Source organism: Camelus dromedarius, chromosome 22 (assembly GCF_036321535.1).
Source record: "Camelus dromedarius isolate mCamDro1 chromosome 22, mCamDro1.pat, whole genome shotgun sequence".
NCBI classification, from domain to species: domain Eukaryota; kingdom Metazoa; phylum Chordata; class Mammalia; order Artiodactyla; family Camelidae; genus Camelus; species Camelus dromedarius.
The window spans coordinates 12,168,282-12,191,507 of NC_087457.1; the positions used below are offsets into that span (position 1 = coordinate 12,168,282).

Here is a 23,226-nt window from a genome sequence, read left to right on the forward strand (position 1 = left end):
AGGTCACCAGGTGGCTGACTGAAGAACCGCAGGGGGCCCCGGGGCTAGGGCTGCCTCACTGGTGGGCAGAGTCAAGGTCGCAAAAACTCCAGAGCTGTTGCCCACCCACTGGGGTTAGTGCTAGACTACTGGCGAGCAAGCCGGGTCCTAGGGTCCGATTGCAGGGCCCAGGGATCCCAGAGCTGGAATCGGATTGCTGGGTTTGGGGGAAGGGGCTGTAATTCCTGACACAGTTTGGTATAGGGTCTGGGGTGTCCTGAAGCTTGTGTTGGCCTGCTGGTGGGCAGGGTTGGGGCCCAGGTTGTCCCAGGGCAAGACCTATCCTACTATGGTCAGGCTGGGTCCCCAGATTTTGGGATTGTGGTTTTTCATGCATTTGGTTACTCCCTGCTGGTGGTTAAGACTGGTGCAGAGGCTAGAACAGGCTCCCTGCAGGCCAGGGCCCAGGGATTTCTGTGGCTGATTCCTCCATGCTTGTGAGTGGGGCTGGGTCCTGGGCTCTCTGGTGGGAAGGGTCACATCCAGGGGCAGCTGTGGGCCAGAGAGGTCTTAAGGCTGTGTTCGCCCTACCCCAGTTAGTTGCGTGGCTTGAGGGGTCCCAGCACTGGTGCCTACAGGCCGAAAGAGAAACAGACACTCCTGCAAATGGGTCCACACTCGGTTTATTGTCTCCTTTGGCTGTGCCCAGGGGAGGAAAGGCAGAATTTTCGTTTCTCACTGAGACCGTTGGTAACGTCTGTTGCCTTCTGAAGGAAGTATTAGTTACTGTGGAAGATAACAAAGACACATGTGCTGAAGGTACTGGTAGCAAATAAAGTAACTTCCAGTGCAAAACGTACAGACAGTTGACATACTGCCAAGTGAAAAATTCATACAGCAAAAAAAGAACTCTAGAAAGAATTTTTAGTTTTGCTTGTGAAATTATTTGGCTATGAGTAACTTACTTACAATTTTCTGTGATTTCTGAGGAATCATCATATTTAATCTGAAGTACTTGCGAATGAGAAAGTCTAACATTTTTCCCACATGCAATGAAATGTTCATGAATACAACAACCAAGTTAAATCTTTGCATTTTAGAGAGATTTAAATACATATTAATTTTACTTCTTCCAAATCTTGGAGCCAATCACTTTTACTTTTTTCATGTTGTAAACAGTGTTTTGTTTTTGCCACATAGAAACTCATAGACCTTAAGCATTTTGCCTACAATGCCTAATGGATAAAGTGGTATGATTATGAATTCATTTTATAGACTAATTTATGTACCTTATATCTTATTAGATTCAACTCTTTAATTCCATTCTATCCACAAGAGCAAATTCCCAACAAACTTAAGAGAACTTTACTAAACTGAAGAAAAAAGACTAAAGTCTTTTAAAAGTGATTTAATTACTCATTAAAAATAAAGACTAGTAGAGATTAATACATTATTTTTGGTGCAGTACTTTACCAATTCATCTACCCAAAAAATATTTAGGAATCAACTGTAGATCATAAATTTCATTTTAATTTAAAGCATATTTATTTTAAGAGATACTTCCTAATGCACTTGCTTATCACTATGTGTTTTGATGCTTTTCTGTGATTTGATCTAAATAAATAAGGAAATAATGCTTTTAGCTTCATATAATACAGTCTGACAAAGTCATATTTTTATAGCAGTTTCTTCTTCTCCTTCAAAATTGTGGTGAAAAAGAAGTATTTGCCACATTTCTGGTTTTATACTAATTATTACCAAAAGTCAAAAATCAAATTCTTGGGCCTCTTTTCCATTTTTATATCCACAGATTTCTTGTTTCTGACCCCCCAGCTAAAAGAATGACAGAGAAAATGAATACACTGAAGACAAATTAATTGAGGTTAACTGACAAAGATGATAACATAGAGAGTAAGACTAGGGAGAGAATTCAGTGATAAGAGTGATACAGTTTTACCCTTCCCATCCTTTCCCTACCTCTGCTATTTTCTGTTTTCAAAACTTACGGTAGATTTCTGCTACTACTTTGACCATGAAACCCCTGTATTTAATGTAGTTAGTTTTCCCCAAAACTGACAAAGGGATTGTATATGTAGATTTGTGAGTCTACTAGCATATATAACCCATCAGATTTCCAGTTTTAAAAAAGAGTTTTGCTGTGGTAGTGTTTACCCAAGGAGTTGGTTCTACCAACGTCTCCTACTGGTTTTCAAATGAAAACAAATACTGAAAAAAAAAAAATTCTTAAAACAGGGGAAAAATATATAATGGGCACTCTAACAGTAAAACGCAGCAACTATGTCTGCCTAACCTTATTAACTTTAAAACAGAGAGTAATCCAAGAATGCTTTTCTGGCATGCTAAATACAAGCTAGACTAGGGTTGATATTCCAGATTATACTCTTCCAGTGCAATATACATTGTCCTGTGGATGCTGACTGTCCCTCAGGCTTGAGCACCACTTCCAGAAGAGGATGACTGTGTGAATGACGTATTCTATAATGGGAGGTAATGGGAGGGACAGCTGGAGCAGTGATAACATTAGTCACGTGTGCATGTGAAGTTTAAGAGTAATCACTCCTTAAAAAAAAAAAAAAAAAGAAGAGTAATCACTCCTTCATTAAACAAATACTTATTAAGCATTTACTCTGCTAGGTGCTAACTATAAACTGATTAGCAAAATACATACGCCCATTACACTCAAGGAATTTCAGAGTTTATCAGGAAAGGAATGCTCACAGGTAGGCAGAAGTCTGAAAGGATTATAGGGTCTGAGCACTGTACCACAAATCACAAACCCCTTGGTAATGGTCACAGAGTGGAGGCAATAAAGAAAATCAGCTTTTTTCTTCATACTTAGTTGGAGAAAGTAATGTCTATAAAAGGGTAATTATGTTAGGAGACATTCAAAGACAGAATAAAGGATATAGAAATGTCAGGCGCTTCCCTTCTGGAGGGAGTGGCTTCATAAGGGAGGACAGATACTCCTTAATGCTGTGGTGTAGCCTGGAAACTTAATCTGTGGATATAAAGGATATTCTGGAAAATCAACGGACAGAATGTAACTAAAAGAAGAAACCTTAAGGAAAAATGCAAGGCAGTACAAGAAACCTAAAACTCTACAAGGGAGAAAAGAAGATGAGATCAGTAAATATCTGATGACTTTAGAAGAATCACAAGGCCACATGGGAAAACTGAAAACTCAAAAACAGTTCAGAGGACCCTTATCAACACAACTGTAAGCTATTGGGCTGGGGTTGGGGACATGGAAAATGTAGAATTTTAGTGTGTTTATGATAACTGTCTCTTAGATAAACTCCTCCTAATTGGGATAATAATTCACTCAGTTGCTCATAATGAGTTTGTAGGTATAAACGGAATCTGAACAAAAAAGTAAAATCTCCCTTTGTGTATTTCATCATAAAGCATGCAAAAAATGTTGTACTTATGAGTTAGTTTCACAAAACAATTGTAAATATCTTGTCTCTCATTAGACTTAACTAGTTTTTTCCTATGTATTAAGACAGTGGGCAATCAATAAAAATTTAAGTAACTGAAGAAAAGATTAATCAATAGAATGAAAAATATTAATAAGTAGTTTTGGTGCAGTATTTTATTAACTGGCTGCTCAAAAAATATTAAGCAATTATTTTTTCATTCTCATTTTCAACATATACCTACTTATAAGAAACACTTCCTAAGTGGCTTACCTGCTAGTAGTGTTTGTTTGGGCACTGCTTTCTGACTTGGATCTAAATAAAAATAAAAATGTGTGAAAGTTAATACTAAGAAACTGCCTACTTTAAGAATGATAATCAAGCCATTTTATACCAAAACTAGCTCTTTTAACACCAGGGGCATGTATGCAACACCAAGTGTAACATACAATGCAAAATTGAAATCCTCCAGTGGGGAAATGTATCAAGATAGCAGAGATGCATTTTTTTTCTTTATCATTTCAAAGCACAGTATATAAGTTTGACTCTGAATGCCTAAATTTCACCTTCAGGTTACAGATTAGCTTATTATTGGTTGATACATAAATTGCTACATTTTGCAAATTAAAACTCACATTTACTTCTGAGCAAACTAGAGGACTTAATTGATGGAATAACTTCCCTTTTCTATTCCACATAAAAAGCTTAGTTTCTATTCCACAGAAAAATTTAATACCCAACTGAGCTTAACAGTCAGAAAAGGCTTTTTGTCTGCCAGTAAAAAATGAAGAATCTAGAAATTCAGAGGGCAAACAAGAGCAAAAGCTGAATGACTACAAAGGAACCCAAATTACTTATACCCCGAAGGATGTGATTTTAATAATCCTAGCTTGGAAGAAGCATAAGGCACCGATATTTAGACGTTAGAAAGTGAGAATAAAGCCCAAGCTTGGACCTCTAGAATGGAGATAATGAAAGCTATGGACACCGAGAGTGTAACAGGCAACCTGCCCCAGCCAAGCAGTGGAAGAGGATCACCTCGCCTGCACCATGCATCGGGACTGGACCACAGTTCCTTAATTCCACTACCCACAAGTCTGAACCAGCATGCATAGAAAATATTGGAACATTCATGCCCTTAGACAGGCAAACCAGAAACATTCCTCTCTTGCTAATGTGTGCCTCTTCAACTTGGGTCTGCAGAAATCCCATGAGAACAATCATTGCCCCTGAGGACCAGTTTACAAGTCTAAATTACAAACGACTGTGTGTTCATGCCCACAGCCAGAGCACAGCAGAACAAAAAATTCACATGGTAAGATCAATGGAGAACAGAAAAACCTCTAATAGAAATGTTTTGGATCTCCACAGAGATCAAGGCAGAAATGAGGCAAGACAAGGACAGCTGTTGAGAGGGGGGGGTGATTTGGAAACTAACATGGGGAAACCAACGCCAGATAGAGACGTGAAAAAGCACCGCATATGAGCAGCCCGGTTAAGAATGGAGGATAAAGCGAGAAGACTCTCCCAAACACAGTCACTGTACATGCAGAAAGAAAAAGAACGGAGCAGAGTCAATGGTTAAAGAGATAATGACTGATTTTTTCCCAAAACTAATGACCTGAGTGCTGATATCTAAAGACTATATTGAATCCAGAGCAGCACAAATAAAAACACATCCTATCAGAACATGTTATAATAAAATAACAAAACATTCAGGACAAAGAGGAAATCTCAGAAGTCATTTAGAGTAAATACATTGATTGGAAGGGAATGAATAAATTAATCAGACTGACAACTGAGGGCTCATCACTGACAGTAAATGACACACTAACAGCAACAGAATATAAAAGAGTTGTGGAAAGTGATTCTCAACTACAAGTCTGTAACCATCCAAGCTAGCTTTCAAAAACGAGCATAAAAAAGACATGTTCAGACATTTGCCACGAAATGCTTATAACCACAGACACTGGTAACTAAAAAGGCTATACTTCAGGAAAAGGGAAATGGAAATCAAAATGAAAAAAATGGGCTCAAGAATGAACAGTGAGCAAAGCAACGGGTAAATACGTTGTGAAGTCCTAGTAAGTATTCGTTTAATGTAAAATGGTAACACTAATAACTGACAAATGAAGGGGGAGTCATGCAGGTAAAAAAGGAAAGAAGTTAAAAGTCAAATGACATTATGGGAGAGCTTACTGATAGGGGTTTGCTGCTAAATGACCTAACATCCTTCTGTTGTTTAGAAAAAGACTGAAAATATTGATTGAATTTAGATATTTAAAAAATTAATTATACTAAAATGGTATGAGTATAACCCATACCGGGATTCATCCCACCTCCCTGTAATCTTTGACCTCAACAGTCTTTCCCACTGACTTTCCACCAGAAAAAGATTATTCCAAAAATAAATGACCTGAACACTGCAGTGGATGCTCTGTCAGTAAAGCACAGCAGTAGCGTCAAGTGGCATTCTGTAAATTTAAATGAATAAAATTATCCTAAAAATGTTTCCCTGGTGTACACCAAGCCAGAAGGTTAGACCAGTGGATTTATATTCCATATTATACTGCTCCAGTTGAAATGTACATTTACCAATGGATGATGCTGTCAGCCCTCACTCAGTGTAGGTGGGTAATATCCTATGAGAGATGAATTATGTCAACAAGGTTTCAGGATGAGAGATAAGATGAGAGGGAGAAATGGGGGCAGTTATAACATTACAGATATACAGATGTGTGTGTGTGTTTGTCTACGTTATCTTTGTGTGGGGGGATTTGTTTTTTGTCTGGCTGCCTCTGTGTGTGTGTGGAAAAGATTGAAAGTAATCATTCATTCATTCAACAAATACTTATTGAGTTCTGCCATTAACCACAAACTCTGCTACATGCTAGCTATACAACACTGAGCAAGATAAACATGGCCTTTACCCTCTACAGTGACACAGTATTATGAGATGTATGTCCAAGGTGAGGAAAAGGTAAACTGTGCTTGAGGACCATACAGTAACTCCCTGACACTGAGAGGACATAATATTGAAAATCAGTTTTTTTTAGTCTGGTTAGAGTAACATAACTCCAAAGTGTCACTAAGAGGAGAAGATCATAATAATAAGAGAGAGAAAGGGTAAGAAAAGCAGATACTGTAATTAAAGAGGAAGACCTCTTCTGGAAGGAAAGAAATGATGCAACCCTGTTGTGCAGCCTAGACAGCTTATTCCATAGATTTGGGAGTTTTGGAAAAGCAGGGTACTTCGGAGGAAACTCAGTGGAATAACACCATCAAAAACTATTGGACTGGGGAAACCAAACAAATATTGTATTATTATGCAGAGATACCCATCTTTCAGGAAACAGAGGAAGACCTACTTAAAGCTACTTTGTAATCCTGAGCGGCTGTGGAATACACAGAATTATTATTCCTTTACCGTCTTCTTCTTCAGCAAATTGTCCCTAAGTGACCAGGGAAAGCATTCATTCAGTTGTCCGTGAGCATACATATTGGGTTTCTGCCTGTAGAGTCTCAAAATAAAGAAGTAAACCTCCCCATTTATGAGTCAGCACCATAAACATTTTACAATCATTTATTCTTTTGCTTCCCAAGAATAAATTCTCAACATATCTTAACAAAGTGAAGAGAAGAGGGCATTGATTTATTTAGACAAATACTCACCAGTTACTAGACTGGCAAATATTAATAGGATTAGTTTTGTGTGTAGCACCTTATGAATTGCTTCTCAGTTAATTCTTACCAATTGTTAATTATCAATTTGTTCACCTTATTTTTAACACGTCCTCATTTTCAGAAATACGTCCTAATGTACTTACCTGACAGTGTCTGTTCCGCTGCTACTTTCTGATCTGGATCTAAATGAAAGTGAAAATAATGCTTCCAAATTAATGCTTTAAAAACTGTGTGTACATGACAAGTGAGCACCAGACTATTCTGGAACCTGCATTAACTCTCTTATACCAGTCGTCACCACTAATGAGTCCTTCCGAAAGATCACTAAATTATGGTATGTGAACAAGTAACATCCTTATGTACACATATACCACATCCCTAAAGAAAATATACCTCAAATTCCCAAATAGAAAGAGGATCATCACTCTACCAAACTGGACATCACTACCAAAACTGGAAACTTAAGCCTTCACCACACAGGTTCAGGACACTTCCTCTCACTTCCTATGAACTCTAGATTTCCACGTGTAACAAGCACTGTAAACATTTATGACTTAGGAGGGTAAAACATAACATAATCTTGACAAGGAGGATTCTACAAGAAGGATATGCAGCATTCTCATGACATAATCACTGCTACTTCAGATGACCTTACAATCAAATTTAAAAAGCCAGTAGAGGTAATGTCCACAGCCAGAGTAAATTAAACAATTCATACACTAACATAAATAACAGGAAAACTTTGAAAAAAGAATGTTTAGGATTTCCATAGAGATCAGCAAAAGAACAGAGTTCATTAAACAAGAAACTACAGAATGAGATCGGCCAAGATGGCAGAATAAGAAGATGTTACACTCACCTCCTCTTCTCTCACAGACATACCAAAATCACAACTATTTGCAGAACAGCTATCGATGAAAAAAACTGAAACCTACTAGAAAAGATCTTCTACAACTAAAGATATAAAGAAGGAACCACAACAAGATGGGCAGGAGGGGCAGAGCCACAATATAGTCAACCCACACCCCCGGGTGGGCGACCCCCAAATGGGAGCATAATTACAACTGCAGAGATTCTCCCCAAGGAGTGAGGTACCTGAGCCCCACATCAGGACCCCCAGCCTGGGGTCCTGCACTGGGAAGATGAGTCCCTAGAACATTTAGCTGAAGGCCAGTGGGGCATACTTTCAGGAGAACCAGAGGGCTGTGGGAAATAGAGACGCCACTCTTGAAAGGCACACAGACTCTCACACACTCCAGGACCCAGGGCAGAAGCAGTAATCTGAAAGAAGCCTGGGTCAGACCTACCTGCTGATCTTGGAAAGCCCCCCAGAGAGGGAGGAGGCAACTGGCACTCATCCTGGGGACAGACACTGACAGCAGCCATTTGGGGGAGGTCAGTCTACCACATGGACACTGGTGCTGGCAAGTACCATTCTGGAATCCTCTGTCTAGCCGGTTAGCCCCAGGACCAGTCCCACCCCAGCCCCACATCCAATAGGCACCAGTAGTGGGACAAGCAAATAATTGAACAGGGACATAGCTTCACCTACCAGCTTAAGACCCCCCCTGAGCCCATGGCCACCCTGGGCCACAGCCCTGCACACCAGAGGGCCCAGGGCCCAGCCCCACACACCAGTGCACAGGCACCAGACTCAGGAGCCCCAGGGCTCTGCAGCCAGAGCCTCTGGGATTCAGCTCCACCCATAAGTAGGCAGGTCCCAGCCCTGGAGCCCCTGGCCCTGCCCACCAGTGAGCCTGCCCTAGACTCAGGACTACCCTCACCCAGCAGCAGGTGGGCAGCAGGCCCGGGACAGCTGCAGCCCCACAGCCTGTGGATCCAGCCCCGTCCAGCAGGCCAGCACCAGCCCTGGGACTGGCTGAGCCCTGTCCCCGCCCACCAGAAGGCCAACACAAGCTTTGAGACAGCCTGGGCCCTGCAGCCAGCTGTGTCAGGAACCAGCCCCACCCACGACTGGCCTAACACCAGCTCTGAGACCCTGGGGCACTGCAGCCAGACCCCCAGGACCCAGATCTGCCTTCCAGTGGGCCAGCACTAGCCTCAGGAACTGGCTTCACCCACTGGTGGGTAAGCAACATTCCTGCGATCTTCTGGAACCCAACTTCACCCACCAGAAAGCCAGCATTAGCCTCGGACATGCCCCCTCCCTGGGGTTTCACAGCCAGCTGTCTTGTGACCTGGCCTGCCAACCAGCAGCCTGTAGCTTCCACATGAGGCACGGTCCAGCAACCACCTGGAACAGGGGCCAACCAAGCCTACAAGGCCACTTACAGTAGCCAGATTGCCACAACACAGAGGACCCACACAGCCCACATAGGGAGCACCCCTGGAACGCAGAGGTAAAAAACTTGCACTCAGAAAATTATGACACTGATAAAAGAAATTAAAGATGATACAATAGATGGAAAGATATACCATGTTCTTAGATTGGTATAATTAATATTGTTAAAATGACCATATTACCCAAGGTGATCTACAGACTCAGTGAAATCCCTATCAAAATACCAATGCCATTTTTCACAGAACTAGGACAAATAACTCTAAAATTTGTATGGAAATACAAAAGACCACTGATGGCTAATACAATCTTGAGAAAGAAGGACAGAGCTGGAGGTATCGCACTTTCTAGCTTCAGACTATATTACAAAGCTATAGTAATCAAAATAGTTTAGTACTTCCACAAAAACAGAACCACAGATGAATGGAACAGAATAAAGAGCTCAGAAATAAACTCATGCACTTATGGTCAATTAATGTACAAAAAGGAGGCAAGAATATATAGGAGAAAAGACAGTCTCATCAATAAGTGGTGCTGGGGAAACCACACAGCTGTATCTAAAAGAATGAGATAGCACATTTTTTACATCATACACAAAAATAAGCTCAAAATGAATTAAAGCCAGAAACCATAAGACTCCCAGAAGAGAATGCAGGCAAAACAGTCTTTGACATAAATTGTAGCAACATTGTTTTGGAGCTATCTCCTAAGGCAAAGGAAACAAAAGCAAAAATAAATAAATGGGATCTAATTAAACTTAAAAGCTTTCGCACAGCAAAGGACACTATCAACCAAATGAAAAGCCAATCTCCTGGAGAAAATATCTGCAAATGATATGACTGCTAAGGGATTAATACCCAAACTATACAGCTTACACAACTCAAAATCAAAAAAACCCAAACAACTGATTAAAAAATGGGCAGAAGACTTGAATGGACATTTTTCTAAAGAAGAGATACAGGTGGTCAACAGATACAAAAGATGCTAAACATCACTAATCATCAGAGAAATGCAAATCAGAACCATGACAAGCTATCACCTCACAACTGTCAGAATGGCTATCATCAAAAAGACCACAAATAACAAATGTTAATGAGGATGTGAAGCAAAGAGAACCCTCGTACACTGCAGGTGGGAATGTAAACAGGAGCAATCACTGTAGAAAACAGTATGAGGTTCCTTTAAAAAACTAAAAATAGAACTACCATATGATCCAGCAATTCCACTCCTGGGTATTTATCCAAAGAAAACAAAAACACTAATTTGAAAAGATATACGCACCCCAGTGTTCACAGTAACATTAGCCAAGCCAAGATACTGAAGCAACCTTGTGTCCATCAACAGATGAATGGATAAAGAAGATGCAATATATTTATAGACAATGGAATACTACTCAGCCATTAAAAAGAAAGAAATCTTGCCATTTGCAAAAACATAGATGTCCTTGGAAAACATTATGCTTAATGAAATAAGTCAGACAGAGAAAGACAAATACTATATGGTATCATGTCAAATCTAAAAAAAAAAAACTAGTGAATATAACAAAAAAGAAATAGACTCACATATACAAAGAACAAATTAGTGATTATCAGTATAGAGTTGGAAGGCAGGAGGGACAAGAGCGGGGGAGGGGTAAGACATACAAACTACTATGTATAAAATAAATGAGCTACATAGATATATTGTACAGTACAAGGAATATTGCCAATATTTTATAATATCTATAAATAGAGTATAAGCTTTATAAAAAATTAAAAACCAATATGTTGTACACTTGAAACTTATATAATACTATAAATCAACTGCACCTCAATTAAAAGAAGGAAAAAAAGACATGAGAGAACTGAAAAAAAAAAGAGTTGCTGATTTTAAATTATTTAGCGAAATCACTGAGAACACTAGGTAAGCGGAAATATAATACATAACAGTCCAGTTAAGAAACATGGAGCAATTTAGACACAGAAAACTTAAAATGAAGGAGAGTCAATACTTGCAGCGAAAAAGGCTAGGACTTTTCAAAACTGAAGAAAGGCATGAGTCTTCACACTGAAAGGAAATATTGGGCCCAGTTCATGATTTTACAAATATCTCTACCAGAATACACTATAACAAAATAACCACACTGTGAGGACAAAGAATAAACCTTAGAGGCTGTGGTAGGCAGAATTCTAACGATGGCTCCCATTCCTTGGTTATTCAAACACTCTTCAAAAGTACTACTCTGAAGACATTGTGCACATGTAATTAAAGCTCCAAATCTTCTTATAATACAGAGATTACTTTGGTGGGCCTGACCCAGTCAGGTCAGCCCTTTAAAAGTAGAGTTTTCTCCTGCTGGTAGAGAAGAGAAAGTGAGAGAGAGTCAAAGCCTTAGGAAGACTTGTGTGCCCTTGTTTCTTTAAAGGTGAAGGAGGTACGTGAGAAGCAATGCAGGTGGCCTCTAGGAAAGGGGGGGTGGGGACCCAAGCAGACAGGCATCAAGGAAATAGATACCTCAGACCTACAGCTGGAAGCAGTTGGATTTTTCTTATGTCCTGAATGAGCCAAGAACCCTGCCTGGCTTTCAGGCCTTCAGGTCAGCCTTGCGACAAGCCAGCTAAATCCACCTGTACTTCTGTCTTACGGAACATCCACATAATAAATGGATGTTGCTTAAGTTACTACATGGGTGGTAACTTGTTACGCAGCAATAGAAATACAAAGACTGCTATAGGTAAAACTCATATTAACCATAAAGGAATAAATGAATCAAAACACAAACAGAAGACTTATCATTATCAGTACAGAATGCTGCACTACACTGACTTATCTTCAAACAGCTGAGGCAAAATAACTCTCAGCCTCGAAGTCCACACTACATAAATTCACACTTGAGAGTGAAAATAAAGACGATTTTAAGTGAATAAGATAAACAGCTCACTACACACAGACTCATGGTGGAAATTCTAAGAGATGTACTTCACCTAAAGGGAGACTGAACACTAAAAAGAATAGTGAGTAAATAAAGTGACAAATAGGTAGTGAAATCCTAGTAGGTTTTGATTAAGCATAGTAATGATAATGATGACTTACTTGTAGCAGGTTAAAATTCATGAGTAACTAAAAACCAAATGATAATAATATGCAAGAGTGTAGAAAAGAGTATAGGGTTTAATGGGCTAATATCCCTAAATTGTTAAAAGATTATAAATATTTGTTATATCTAAAGTTGTAACTTTAACTACATTTAATTTTAATAATTAAATACATCATAACATAATAATTTAATAATTACAGAATATCACTAAAAGAATAGAATTAGAACATATAATGACCGAATTGGTAGAAGGAAAGAAAAAACAATCACAATCAACATAATGGAATACAAGAAAGTAGAAAAAGAAGATATTGATAAAGCAGGATAAATAGAAAAACACACAAAACAAAGTGGTAGAATTTAGTCTAAATATATCAGCAAACATGAGTATATAAACATATTAAATTCAACTACTGAGAAATTCTTGAGATTACATATTTTTAAATTCCATTGGCAGGCTGTTTTTAAGAGACCAGCTTAAATAAAAGATTGAAAGTAAGGGATGGAAAAGTTACATAAGGTAAATTTAACAAACAGAAAGTTGGTATAGCAGCTATAAAACAGTAAGGACTGAGTTTATGGTTAAAAACTATTAACAGGGACAATATGCTACTTTTAATGATAAAAGAACAGCACAGCTGTCAATGTCATCAGTTCTCACCAACCCATAATTATCCTGGATTTATACATGAGGTCTGAGTTCTGAGTTCTGTCACGTACAACCTCTCAAATGTTGGCGTTTGCTTGGTTGTTTACCCGAGCAGTACATGAATATTCCCCAGCTTGGGTCACTTCCAGGCACTATACATCCTTTTCCTTATTAATTATACATATGTTATCTGTTACTAATAAAAACAGTCATTTTATTCCTTGGTTCCTCAGAGTGGATTTCCAGTAAACACTTATTAAATTTATAAATAAGAGACTAAATTACTAGAAACTAAATTAGTAGCCTGGTTTTCAGTGGATTACTTTACCAACTGCAGCTGTTCAAACAGTATCTAGAAATTAATTGTGAATTGTTAATTCGTTCTTAATTTTTAACACATACCTTAAGATGTCTTCCAGTTTACCTACCTGCTGTCAGTTCTGTGAGTGCTGCTTTCTGATCTAGATATTTAAAAAAATGGAAAATCATGTCCAAAGTTAGTACTAAGAGAGCTTGCCAACTGCATGAATAAGATAGGCTATTTTATAAGCAGTATTTTCTCTTTCACAAGACTAGTTATCAAAACAAGAAACAGTGTCTAAGTTCATGGAATAACGATGCAAATAAGTAACATTCTTATTCACCTCCACCACTACACCTCATCCACAAAGAGTGCATTTCAAACTTGCAGTGAGGAAACTGTCAAGAAGGCACAGGTTTGCTTTATCCTTGTCTCCTCTGAACACAGAACATAGGTTTGACCCTGAATGCCTGATTCTGAGCTTCATACCCCAACTTTTATCCTTCTATTCATTGATAAATAAATGCTACATTTTGTGAATTAAAACCCATACTGACTTCTAGACAATCTGGCAGAATGAGCTGGTGGGACAGTCCCCCTTTGCATTCCTCATAGAGGAGTGCTGAAAAAAATAACACAAACATTTAATACATAACTGAGGTTAACAAGAGAAGACTTTTCCTGGTGCTGTTTAAAAAATGAAGAAACAGAATTCAAAGGCTAAACAGGGGCTAAAAGTAAACGGTTTCAGGGGTATCTAAACTGGTGACCAGGCTTTGGGACTAGAGATTTAACAGCCCTTCCTTAGGAGTTAAGTTATGAGACCTTTCCATGTGGGGAAACTAAATGAGCTCCTTAATTAAAACTGGAGCCATGAATGGCCATATACCCCATTAAACAGGGATAATAAAAATGTTGAGCAGTGGCCTCTGGGATGCAGCAGGGGAAGGGATACGCAGCAGGAAGAGATGGGAGGAAACTGCATCACTCAGATGTAGGGTTCCCAAGCCTCCAAAAAGTCTATTTCCAGGACCCCAGTTCACACCCCTACAAATTCCTGAACACGAGGCATAGCAATTGCTTCATATGTTTTTGTTTTAAAGGTAGCAAAGATAAAACAACCCATAGGTATGTGTTTTCAACACAGAGCATGCAGAATTCTCATGGGGAAGCCAGACACTGAAGAGAAAGAGTCTGTGATTACAAACCCCTAATAGTCCATGTCAACAGCCACAGAAGAACGACAAATTCACACACCAAGAAATACAAACGATTTCAAAAACTTTGAGACTATTTAGAATTTCCATCAAGATCTTTGTAGGAATTAGAACCCTTAAGTCCAGAACAGGACAGAGAAGGAAGAACGGTGAAATGCAAGAGCGACCTGAGGGAGTCAAGCAGAGTGTGAGACGCAGACAACGACGAAAGCGCAGTTACAAACCACAAAGACATACTTCCAACTCTGGCCAGGATGGAATGACAGACTGGACTTACCCTCCTGCTTGAAACAACTGAAAATCTGGACAAAAGCTATGAAACACTGATTTTCAGATGCTGAGTACTAGGCAGGACAGTGATCTCTGAGAGAAGGGACTAGAGGTGAGATCCCTGATTGACCCTTCTTACTGCCTGGTGAGAGTTTCCATTCTGTACAGCGAGAGGATCCCAGGCAAAGGCCAGGAGTCTCCCTCAGTTGAGGTAACAGAGTCTAGGGAGGCAGTTACAATTCTCAGGGCAAAACTGTAGAGAGGGACACGTTGCGCAGAGAGAGCTTCTGAGATCTGCACAGGGTCCCCCTCGCGTGTTCCGCCGGTACTGACCACTGAATGAGGCAGCAATGCAAACTGAAGTATTTCGTTTGTGGTAAGGCTCAGAAATCTGCATTCTAAATAAGTACTTCTGTAGGTGACACAGGTCACACTTTGAGAACCACTGGGTATTTGAAAGCAATAGATATGGATACATTTTAGTTCTTCCTCTCTCAATTACCAACGCAATGATGTTAGCAAGTTATTAAAACCACATTCCCAAATTTTTGCATCTTTAATTAAAATAAGGATATTCAAAACTATCTCAGAGATGTTGATACAGCATTTAAAATTCCTGGTAAAAGTGAATAATTGTTGCTGCTCAAAATATTGCCTTACACATGACTAGACTTAAATGGTATTAAAGTTTAACTTCAGAACATAAATTCCACTTACTCGCTACTTTGGGATTCCTGTTGCTTGGTGAGCCGCTTCTTCAAACGCTTCCATGAAATAGCTGTTATGGTTGCTACGGTGAGAACAGGTAAAGCCAGGTAGATACCCAGAAGCCACTGTTTCTTCCGAGCCTTCACAAAGGTTTTTTCCATAATTAAACCTAAAAATGAAAATACATTAAAAAGCCAGAGTAAAAAAATTAAGCTGTCTACTTTTACTTTCAAGTTGCAGCAAACTAATTACAATGTTCTTAATTTTCATTGTTATTCAAGGAACAGAGAACAATAATAATATAATCATAATACTTGTCTCTATAACCTCTCATGTGAAAGAATAGAAACTAAGTTACAGAAAGTCCCCACGTGTTCTACATTACACAGCAGCTGCAGCAAAATCTCACCTTAAGTGGGGCCCCAAGACTTCAGTAATGTGTAGTGCAGGAGTGTGTAACTGTAAGGTTAGCTAGCAAACTTGCCTCATTACAAGGTGCATTATCACAGAATCCCACTATATCTCAGCGTATCTTGCTTTCATTAGATTGTTGGCTCTTTGACATTAGGGATCTGTTTTTATACACTGAGCCATTGCACTGCTACTAAAACGCCACCAGTGTAAGATGGGGAGGCCTGATTCCTAACTCTAATTCTGCAACCAGTTAGCACTGGGTATTCTTTAAGCTCCATGAGGAGCAGGACTTTGCTTTGCTTACTGTACAGGCCTCATGCCGCATGACGAGCACTTGGTGTATACTAGGAGTTCAAGGAGTTCAGTAAATATTGGCTACATCAATGAATGAATAACAGAAACTACAGTCACGGTGAACAAACAGTGTTGCTTTAGCATTCCTTCTGTCATCTCTTTAGCAGCAGTTAATAGATTTTTCTCATTTAAACTGTAAATGAGAGTAATTTACTCTGAATCTTTCATCTTTGATTTCCTTTATTTCTTCTATAACAGACATACAGTAACCGTGCTGGACACAGGGTAAGTGTTGCTTGTATAGAGCTGAGATCCCAGGATCAATCATAAAGGGGGAAAAGGCTGAAAGGTGGTTTAAAGGAGAAAGTCAGACATAAGTAAAGAAAAATTTTAAAAGATACACTCAGCTTCAATCATATTTGAAAGTTAGTATTAGAAAAAAACAGCAAGATTAAGAAGGCATATTTGGTTTCCATTTCTTGAGGAAGTTTTTTATCTTTTAATTACAAATATTGATTTCTTTCTAAGTGGCAAAAATGTAACTCTTTTTGTGAAGATAAGCAATTTGAGAATTTTATTAACTGGGTATGAAAAGAGATAGGTAATTACCCTGTTCCCCAGGTGAATTAGAAGAGTCCCGGGCACTCCTTTGGCAATCTGGAGGTCTGAAGCCACTAGAACAATGGCACTCCAAGGTTGAAGTGCACACCTAAGGACATTGTTTTAAATGTTAAATGATCATTTTAAAATATTTTCTCATAGAAAGTAAAATTATCAGATGGGTCATCAAGTTTACTTTTGTATTTTCATCTAGTGTAATTTTGTTTGTTTTATTTATTTAAAGGGATAATCCTACAGGGGAAATGCTTGGTTTCTTAGCCTAAAGTGCACACGCACGCACACACACACACATGCTAAAAATAATTATCAATGGTTCCTGAAACTAGCACGTGAAACTTTACAAGGACCCAGATACTTACATAACCTCACAAGTATCTCCTCACAGATTACTTATTATTACAAATGGTAAATTACAGTGTAAAAACTTGGAAGACATCACCTTAACTAAGTAATCCAAAAGTGACATCATAACATGAGAACAAACTGACATGTGTCTCCTGAGAAGGGCAACATCACTCCTGTGAGGTATTTCAGAGTACACACGGTACACACACGCGCGCGTGCACACACACACACACACACACAACATGGTGGTATTAGAGAAGCTGGGGCAGTGGATACCCCAAACATAGGGCTTTTCCCCCGTACATTTAAGCCCTGGAAGAAAGAAATTAGATTCATGTCCTTAAATTGAGATCTTAGAAATTGAGAGATGTTTTATATTATTTTGAGAAGTAGCATAGCATAGTGGTCAAAAGCAGAGACTCTGAAACTGGATTGCTTTGGTTAAAAACCCTGGCTCCATCACTTACTAGCCATGTGACTCTTGGCATGTTAAAAATCTATGCCTCAGTGTATTCATCTGCGAAGTGGGAATAATAGTCCTGATCTCATAGGCTGTTGTGAGGATTTAATAAGTAAATCTATATAAAATGCTCAGATTAGAAATTTACACAAAGTAAGTACCATAAAACTGTTTCCTATTATTAATTAATTACAGAAACCATCAGTCTTAATGTTATGCTGTATTTAAGTATTTGATGCCCTTTTGGAATGCAAAAAGCTTTTGCTTAAAAATCAAACAAAAGCAAACAAATGAAACAAAACCTGATCTTGGTCAAAGGGCAACTAGCCTGGGGGAGGATAAATCCTCATTTGTAAGTGCAAATACTTAAGCTGCCACATGACAGCACTGAACCTAGAGATGGGAAGAGATGTAGGCAGTCCGCCCTGGGAGTTTGAACTAGCTGGCACCAACACACCACTGGAAGGGTCTCATTTTCATTAGAATTTAAGTATATGTTTTTGAAATTTTCAGGTGAATATCTGAAGATGCTAAATTTTCTTGATGCAAATATTGTGAGCCTCACTTCATAGCTTTTACTTTAGCACCCAACTCTTCAGACATGCAATTGAGAAACAAGCCCTCCACCCCCACCCCAATCCAGCTTTGAAAGCCAACAGGACTTAGGGCCATGAGACCCACAAGGCTATAGCAAGGGATGACGTCAGCAACACAGTGAAGTGAAAGCTACCCTTGCTTTTCCCCTTCAATCTACAACCAGTAAAACATCCCCAGTGCAACAAAGGTGTCTCTGCCCAGTGCAGCAGGACACTAGAGAACTGTACACATGTATACAGCTAAAGGGGGGTGAGCTGGAGCACAGAGAGGAAGCAGAAACCAGGGAAAGCAGAAGCTGTGCGTGCAGTCCTGGCCCTCCAGCCACGGCGGCCGAGCTGCACCCACAGAGAAGCCAGTAGCAGCAGGGGAGGTAGCGCACGTGATCCTGGCCTCTCGGCTGCAGCAGCACCCGCGGCCACAGTTAACTGAGTAGTCGCAGCACTGGGACCTGGGACACTGTTCCTCCAGCTGCTGAATGCTCGTGACCCCAGCCCCTTGCCCCCCAACCCACAGAGTGGAGCTGCTTTTAAGAAGAACCTTAAAGCACCAGATATGTAAGAGACGCCAGCAGGACCCTGGCTCCTGTGTGACTCTTCCCCTCCCACAGTGGTGGTGGAGCCTGACACTCAGGAGTCCTGGACAGAAGGGAAGAACCCACCATCCCAGTGCTCCAGGCGGCAAGAACAGTGAGCTGACAGATGTATGGCACCAACAACCCCGGAGGCACAAGAAGTGATAACAGGCACAGGCAACAACTCTGCCAGAGGTGGCAGAGGGTGGAAAGTGCAGGCTTTAAAATATAACCAGAAACAGCGCAAGAAAACCCAAAAAAACTTGTGCTCTGGCGCCACCTACTGGAAAACAAAAGCAAGACCTCTAATTTCTAACCGGTTGAATCATTAGAATCAAGCAGAAAGGTGTTCCCCACTTAAAATGTGCGGGCAGAGGAACAACGCAACCAGCACTATGAAGAACCACAGTAACACTGTATCACAAAAAGAAAATGAATTCTCCAGAAACTGAACTTAGAGTCACAAAATATTGCAGTCTGATAGAGAATTCAAAATAGGTGTTGTGCAGAAACTCAACAAGTTACAAGAAATCTCAGAAAGGCAGTTCAATTAGCTTAGGAACAAAATTAATTAACAGAAGGAATACTTTACCAAAGATACTGAAACTCTAAAAAAGAAACAAACAAATTCTGGAGCTGAAGAACTCAATAAAGTAGACAAAAAATGCCTTAGAAAGCACTGGAAATAGAGCAGATCATATGGGAGAGAGAGCTAGCATGAAGATGGAAATCAAGAAACGATACAAGTAGACGAGGAAAGAGAAATAAGATAAAAATGAGGGAATTCTATGAGAGCTATCCAGTTCTTTTAGAAACGGCAACATCTGGGTATTGAGTATCCCACAGAAGAACGAACTGAGTTTATTTAAATAAATAATAGCAGAGAACTTCCCAAACCTGGGGAAGGAACTGGATCCACAAGAACATGAAGCTAAGTAAACAATTATCTCAATACAAAAGACCCCACTCCAGTCTTGGCTCATGGTGCTCATGGGCAAATCTGTGGGGCTTGTCCACTGGGATTCTGATCGTGGCAGAGAAGGCAGGAGGGGCTTGAAATAGCAGTGCTTGGATCTAAGTAGACCAAGGTCCCACCCACAGCACCCAAGCAGTAGTTCCAACTGACAGCTTTGCTCATCTGTCGAGCCAAAATAGTGGCACAGTCTGGTAAGGGAACTTGACGGGGTGCAGGTCTGCCTAATTTTGAATCTCAAAAGAAGAGCCTTGCCACTTCTTGAGTTGGTCTGTACCCTCACCAGGCAGGGGAGCCGAGTCATAACCCTGCCCAGTGCTAAGTATAGTTACCAGCTCCACATGACCAGAAATCCTTGTTAGAATACCTATAAACCGCACAGCCCAGCAACGGTCCAGCAGTGAGTCTGGCAGGCAGAGCAGATTGACTATAGAGCGAAGCCATTGGTATCATTCAGCCAGAGGATATGGGGTGCAGGTTAGCTTGTCAAGACCACAAAGAGACTTCCAAAGTTTGGAGACAATTCCCCTGCTTTGCCCAGACAGCGGAGCTAATTCATAGTTGCTCCCATTGTTGGGTGTAGCTCCTCGTCCTGCCCAAACAAAAGGTCTAACCAGAACACCTGGGAGGTTGCATGGAGCCAGCTCTCCAACTCTGCGTGGGAAGGTGAGCTAATTCACAGCCCTGCCCATATGGTTTTCATTATGGTAGCTTTGTAATATAGTCTGAAGTCAGGGAGTGTTTTACCTCCAGCTCTGTTCTTTCTCAAGATTGTTTTGGCTATTCAGGGTCTTCTGTGTTTCCATACAAATTTTTAAATTATGTGTTCTAGTTCTGTGGGAAAATGCCACTGGAACTTTGATTGGTATTGCACTGAGTCTGTAGATTGCCTTGGGGAGTATGGTTATTTTAACAATATTAATTCTTCCAATGCATGAACACAGAATATCTTCCCATCTGTTTGTGCTGTCTTCAATTTCTTTCATCAGTGTCTCATAGTTTTCTGAGTAAAACTCTTTTAAGTCCTTAAGGTAAGTTTATCCTAGGCATTTTATTCTTTTGATGCAATTTTAAATGGAAAGAATTAACAGATTTCTGTATATTAACTTTGTATCCTGCAGCTTTATGAAATTCGTTGATGAGAAGACATGGGGGAATTTTAAATGCATATTACTAAGGGAAAACCAATCTGAAAAGGCTATATACTGTATGATTCCAACTACATGATATTCTGAAAAAGGCAAAACTATGAAAACAGTTAAAAAAAAATGAGGGGTTGTCAGGGGTAGGAGAGACAGAGGGACCAATTGTCAGAACACAGAGGTTTTTAGGGCAGTGAAACTACTCTGTATGATATTATTAATGATGGCTATCTGTCATACATTTGTCCAAGCCCATAGAACGGACAGCACCAAGAGTGAATCCTAATATAAACTATGGACTTTGAGGTATAATGATGTGTCAATGTAGGTTCATCAATTGTAACAAATGTACCACTCTGGTGGGGGATGTTGATGTGGGATAGGCTGTGTGTACTGGGGTCGGAGGGTATGTAGGCAATCTATACTTTCTGCTCAGTTTTGCCATGAACCTCAAACTGCTCTAAAAAAATAAAGTCTAGAATAGACATATATATGTATGTGTATCTAAATCACTTTGCTATACACCTGAAACCAACACAACATTGTAAATCAACTATACTTCAACAAAAAAATTCTAGTATAAAATGAGGGATAAAACCGATAGTTTTCCTTTACCCTATGTATCCACAGACACATAAATTTTAGCGTAATTATCTTCCCTTGAAGAACAGGTTAATGTATTTATTGGAATATTTAACACCTCTGAGAAGTGCCCAGCTGTAGTAAGAAATCTGTTAAGGTCATCAGCAATTTAATTCTATACAATGTTCTCTAAAACACATGACTACAAATTTAGTAACCCGATTCAGCCCCACATTGAAGCTAGATACATCAGGTCCTAGCACACAGTGGGAACCCAATAAATGTTGAATACATTAATGATTGATGCTGAGAAGTGTCCAAGAGAGATGTGATTTGAGGAAACAGGAATCCGGTGCTTACTTACTCCGTGTCCATTGCACTTTTGTGAACAAGTATGTGATTGAGTTGCAAGTATCCTTGATTCTACACATTCACGATTTACACAAATCTAAAGAAAAATACATACAAAAAAATGTTTCCAAGTCAGAGGAGCCCAGTTATCTTAACAAATACAATCAGTGGTTTTATAGTTAAGGCCATGGCCATTCAATGCAACACATTTCCACTAACTACTGTTTTTGTTGCATCCCACAAATTTTTATATGTTGTATTTTCATTTTCACTTAGTTCAAAATATTTTTCAGTTTCTCTTGGGATTTCTCCTTTGACACAAGGGTTATTTAGAAACGTGTACTTTAAGCTACAACTATTTTGGGATTTTTCAGATAAGTCTAATGTAAACCATGGACTTTGGGTGACAATGGTGGAGAGTGTAGGAGTCTGTACTTATGTAGAGGTATGTGGGAACTCCCTGTACTTTCTGCAACTTTTGATGTGAACCTAAAACTGCTCTTAAAAAAGTATTTCTTAAAATAAATTTTTAAAAAATGATTCAGGCTTCCAGTATTTGGTTCCCCATATAAGGAGTTTGCAAGTTGCCACTCCATCCTAACAACAAGTGAAAAATTGAACAGACTGAAAAATCAACAGCTCTTCTAGGATCCACAAGAGAAGTGGAGACAAAGGCCAACCACTGCCCCCAAATTAGGGAGATAGACAAGCAGACATGGGGAGTCGCAGCTTAACTAGAGCAAAGATTCACAAGCAAAGCCACCTTGGGTACCAGTGCCAGGGAAAGGCTGAACTGTAACTGATGGATTGCTGGAGGTTCGTTGTGGACAACTCTGAGAGTTAAAACCCCAGGCGACCCAGCCATGGGGGACCCCTACAGTTTTGGGAGATGTACATCCAGAAGCTCTGCCAGGTTCTCATGGTAACTATTAGAGAAAATTTTTCTTGTTTTCTGGCAGGAGGAGGGGGAAAGGAACCATTCTGAAATAGCCCAAGCACTCTGTCCTTCTTAACAAAGCTTGCCCTGAGGAGAAACTAGTTAACCAGAGCCAACCTTGCTGGTGTTTCATCAGCACCTAACTGCTCTGGGAGAAGGGAAGCACTCAATTTCAGTCAGCTCTGACCTTCCAGGTGCTTACTTACTCCATGTCTCACTTTTTAATTGTTTTGGCTCCATGGCATAAATGTATCTACTGAGCTCCTTGGCATGTACCTCCTTCAAAGAGGCATTTATGACTTCTAGGCATGAAGAGGAA

General features: G+C 39.8%; 1 protein-coding gene across 1 annotated transcript in view; it reads right to left on the reverse strand.

Annotated features, from left to right (window-relative positions):
• Positions 1–125: 125 nt before the first annotated feature.
• The window catches only part of ADAM32 (ADAM metallopeptidase domain 32), a 79,763-nt gene continuing 56,662 nt past the window's right edge, over positions 126–23,226 (reverse strand). The window contains exons 15-21 of the mRNA XM_064477358.1: positions 21,984–22,067; positions 16,938–17,037; positions 15,630–15,789; positions 13,553–13,585; positions 7,244–7,282; positions 3,690–3,731; positions 126–765 (exon numbers count right to left, since the gene is read on the reverse strand). Coding sequence (XP_064333428.1) covers positions 759–765; positions 3,690–3,731; positions 7,244–7,282; positions 13,553–13,585; positions 15,630–15,789; positions 16,938–17,037; positions 21,984–22,067 — 465 coding nt within the window. The 3' untranslated portion in view covers positions 126–758. The remainder of the gene's footprint in view (positions 766–3,689; positions 3,732–7,243; positions 7,283–13,552; positions 13,586–15,629; positions 15,790–16,937; positions 17,038–21,983; positions 22,068–23,226) is intronic.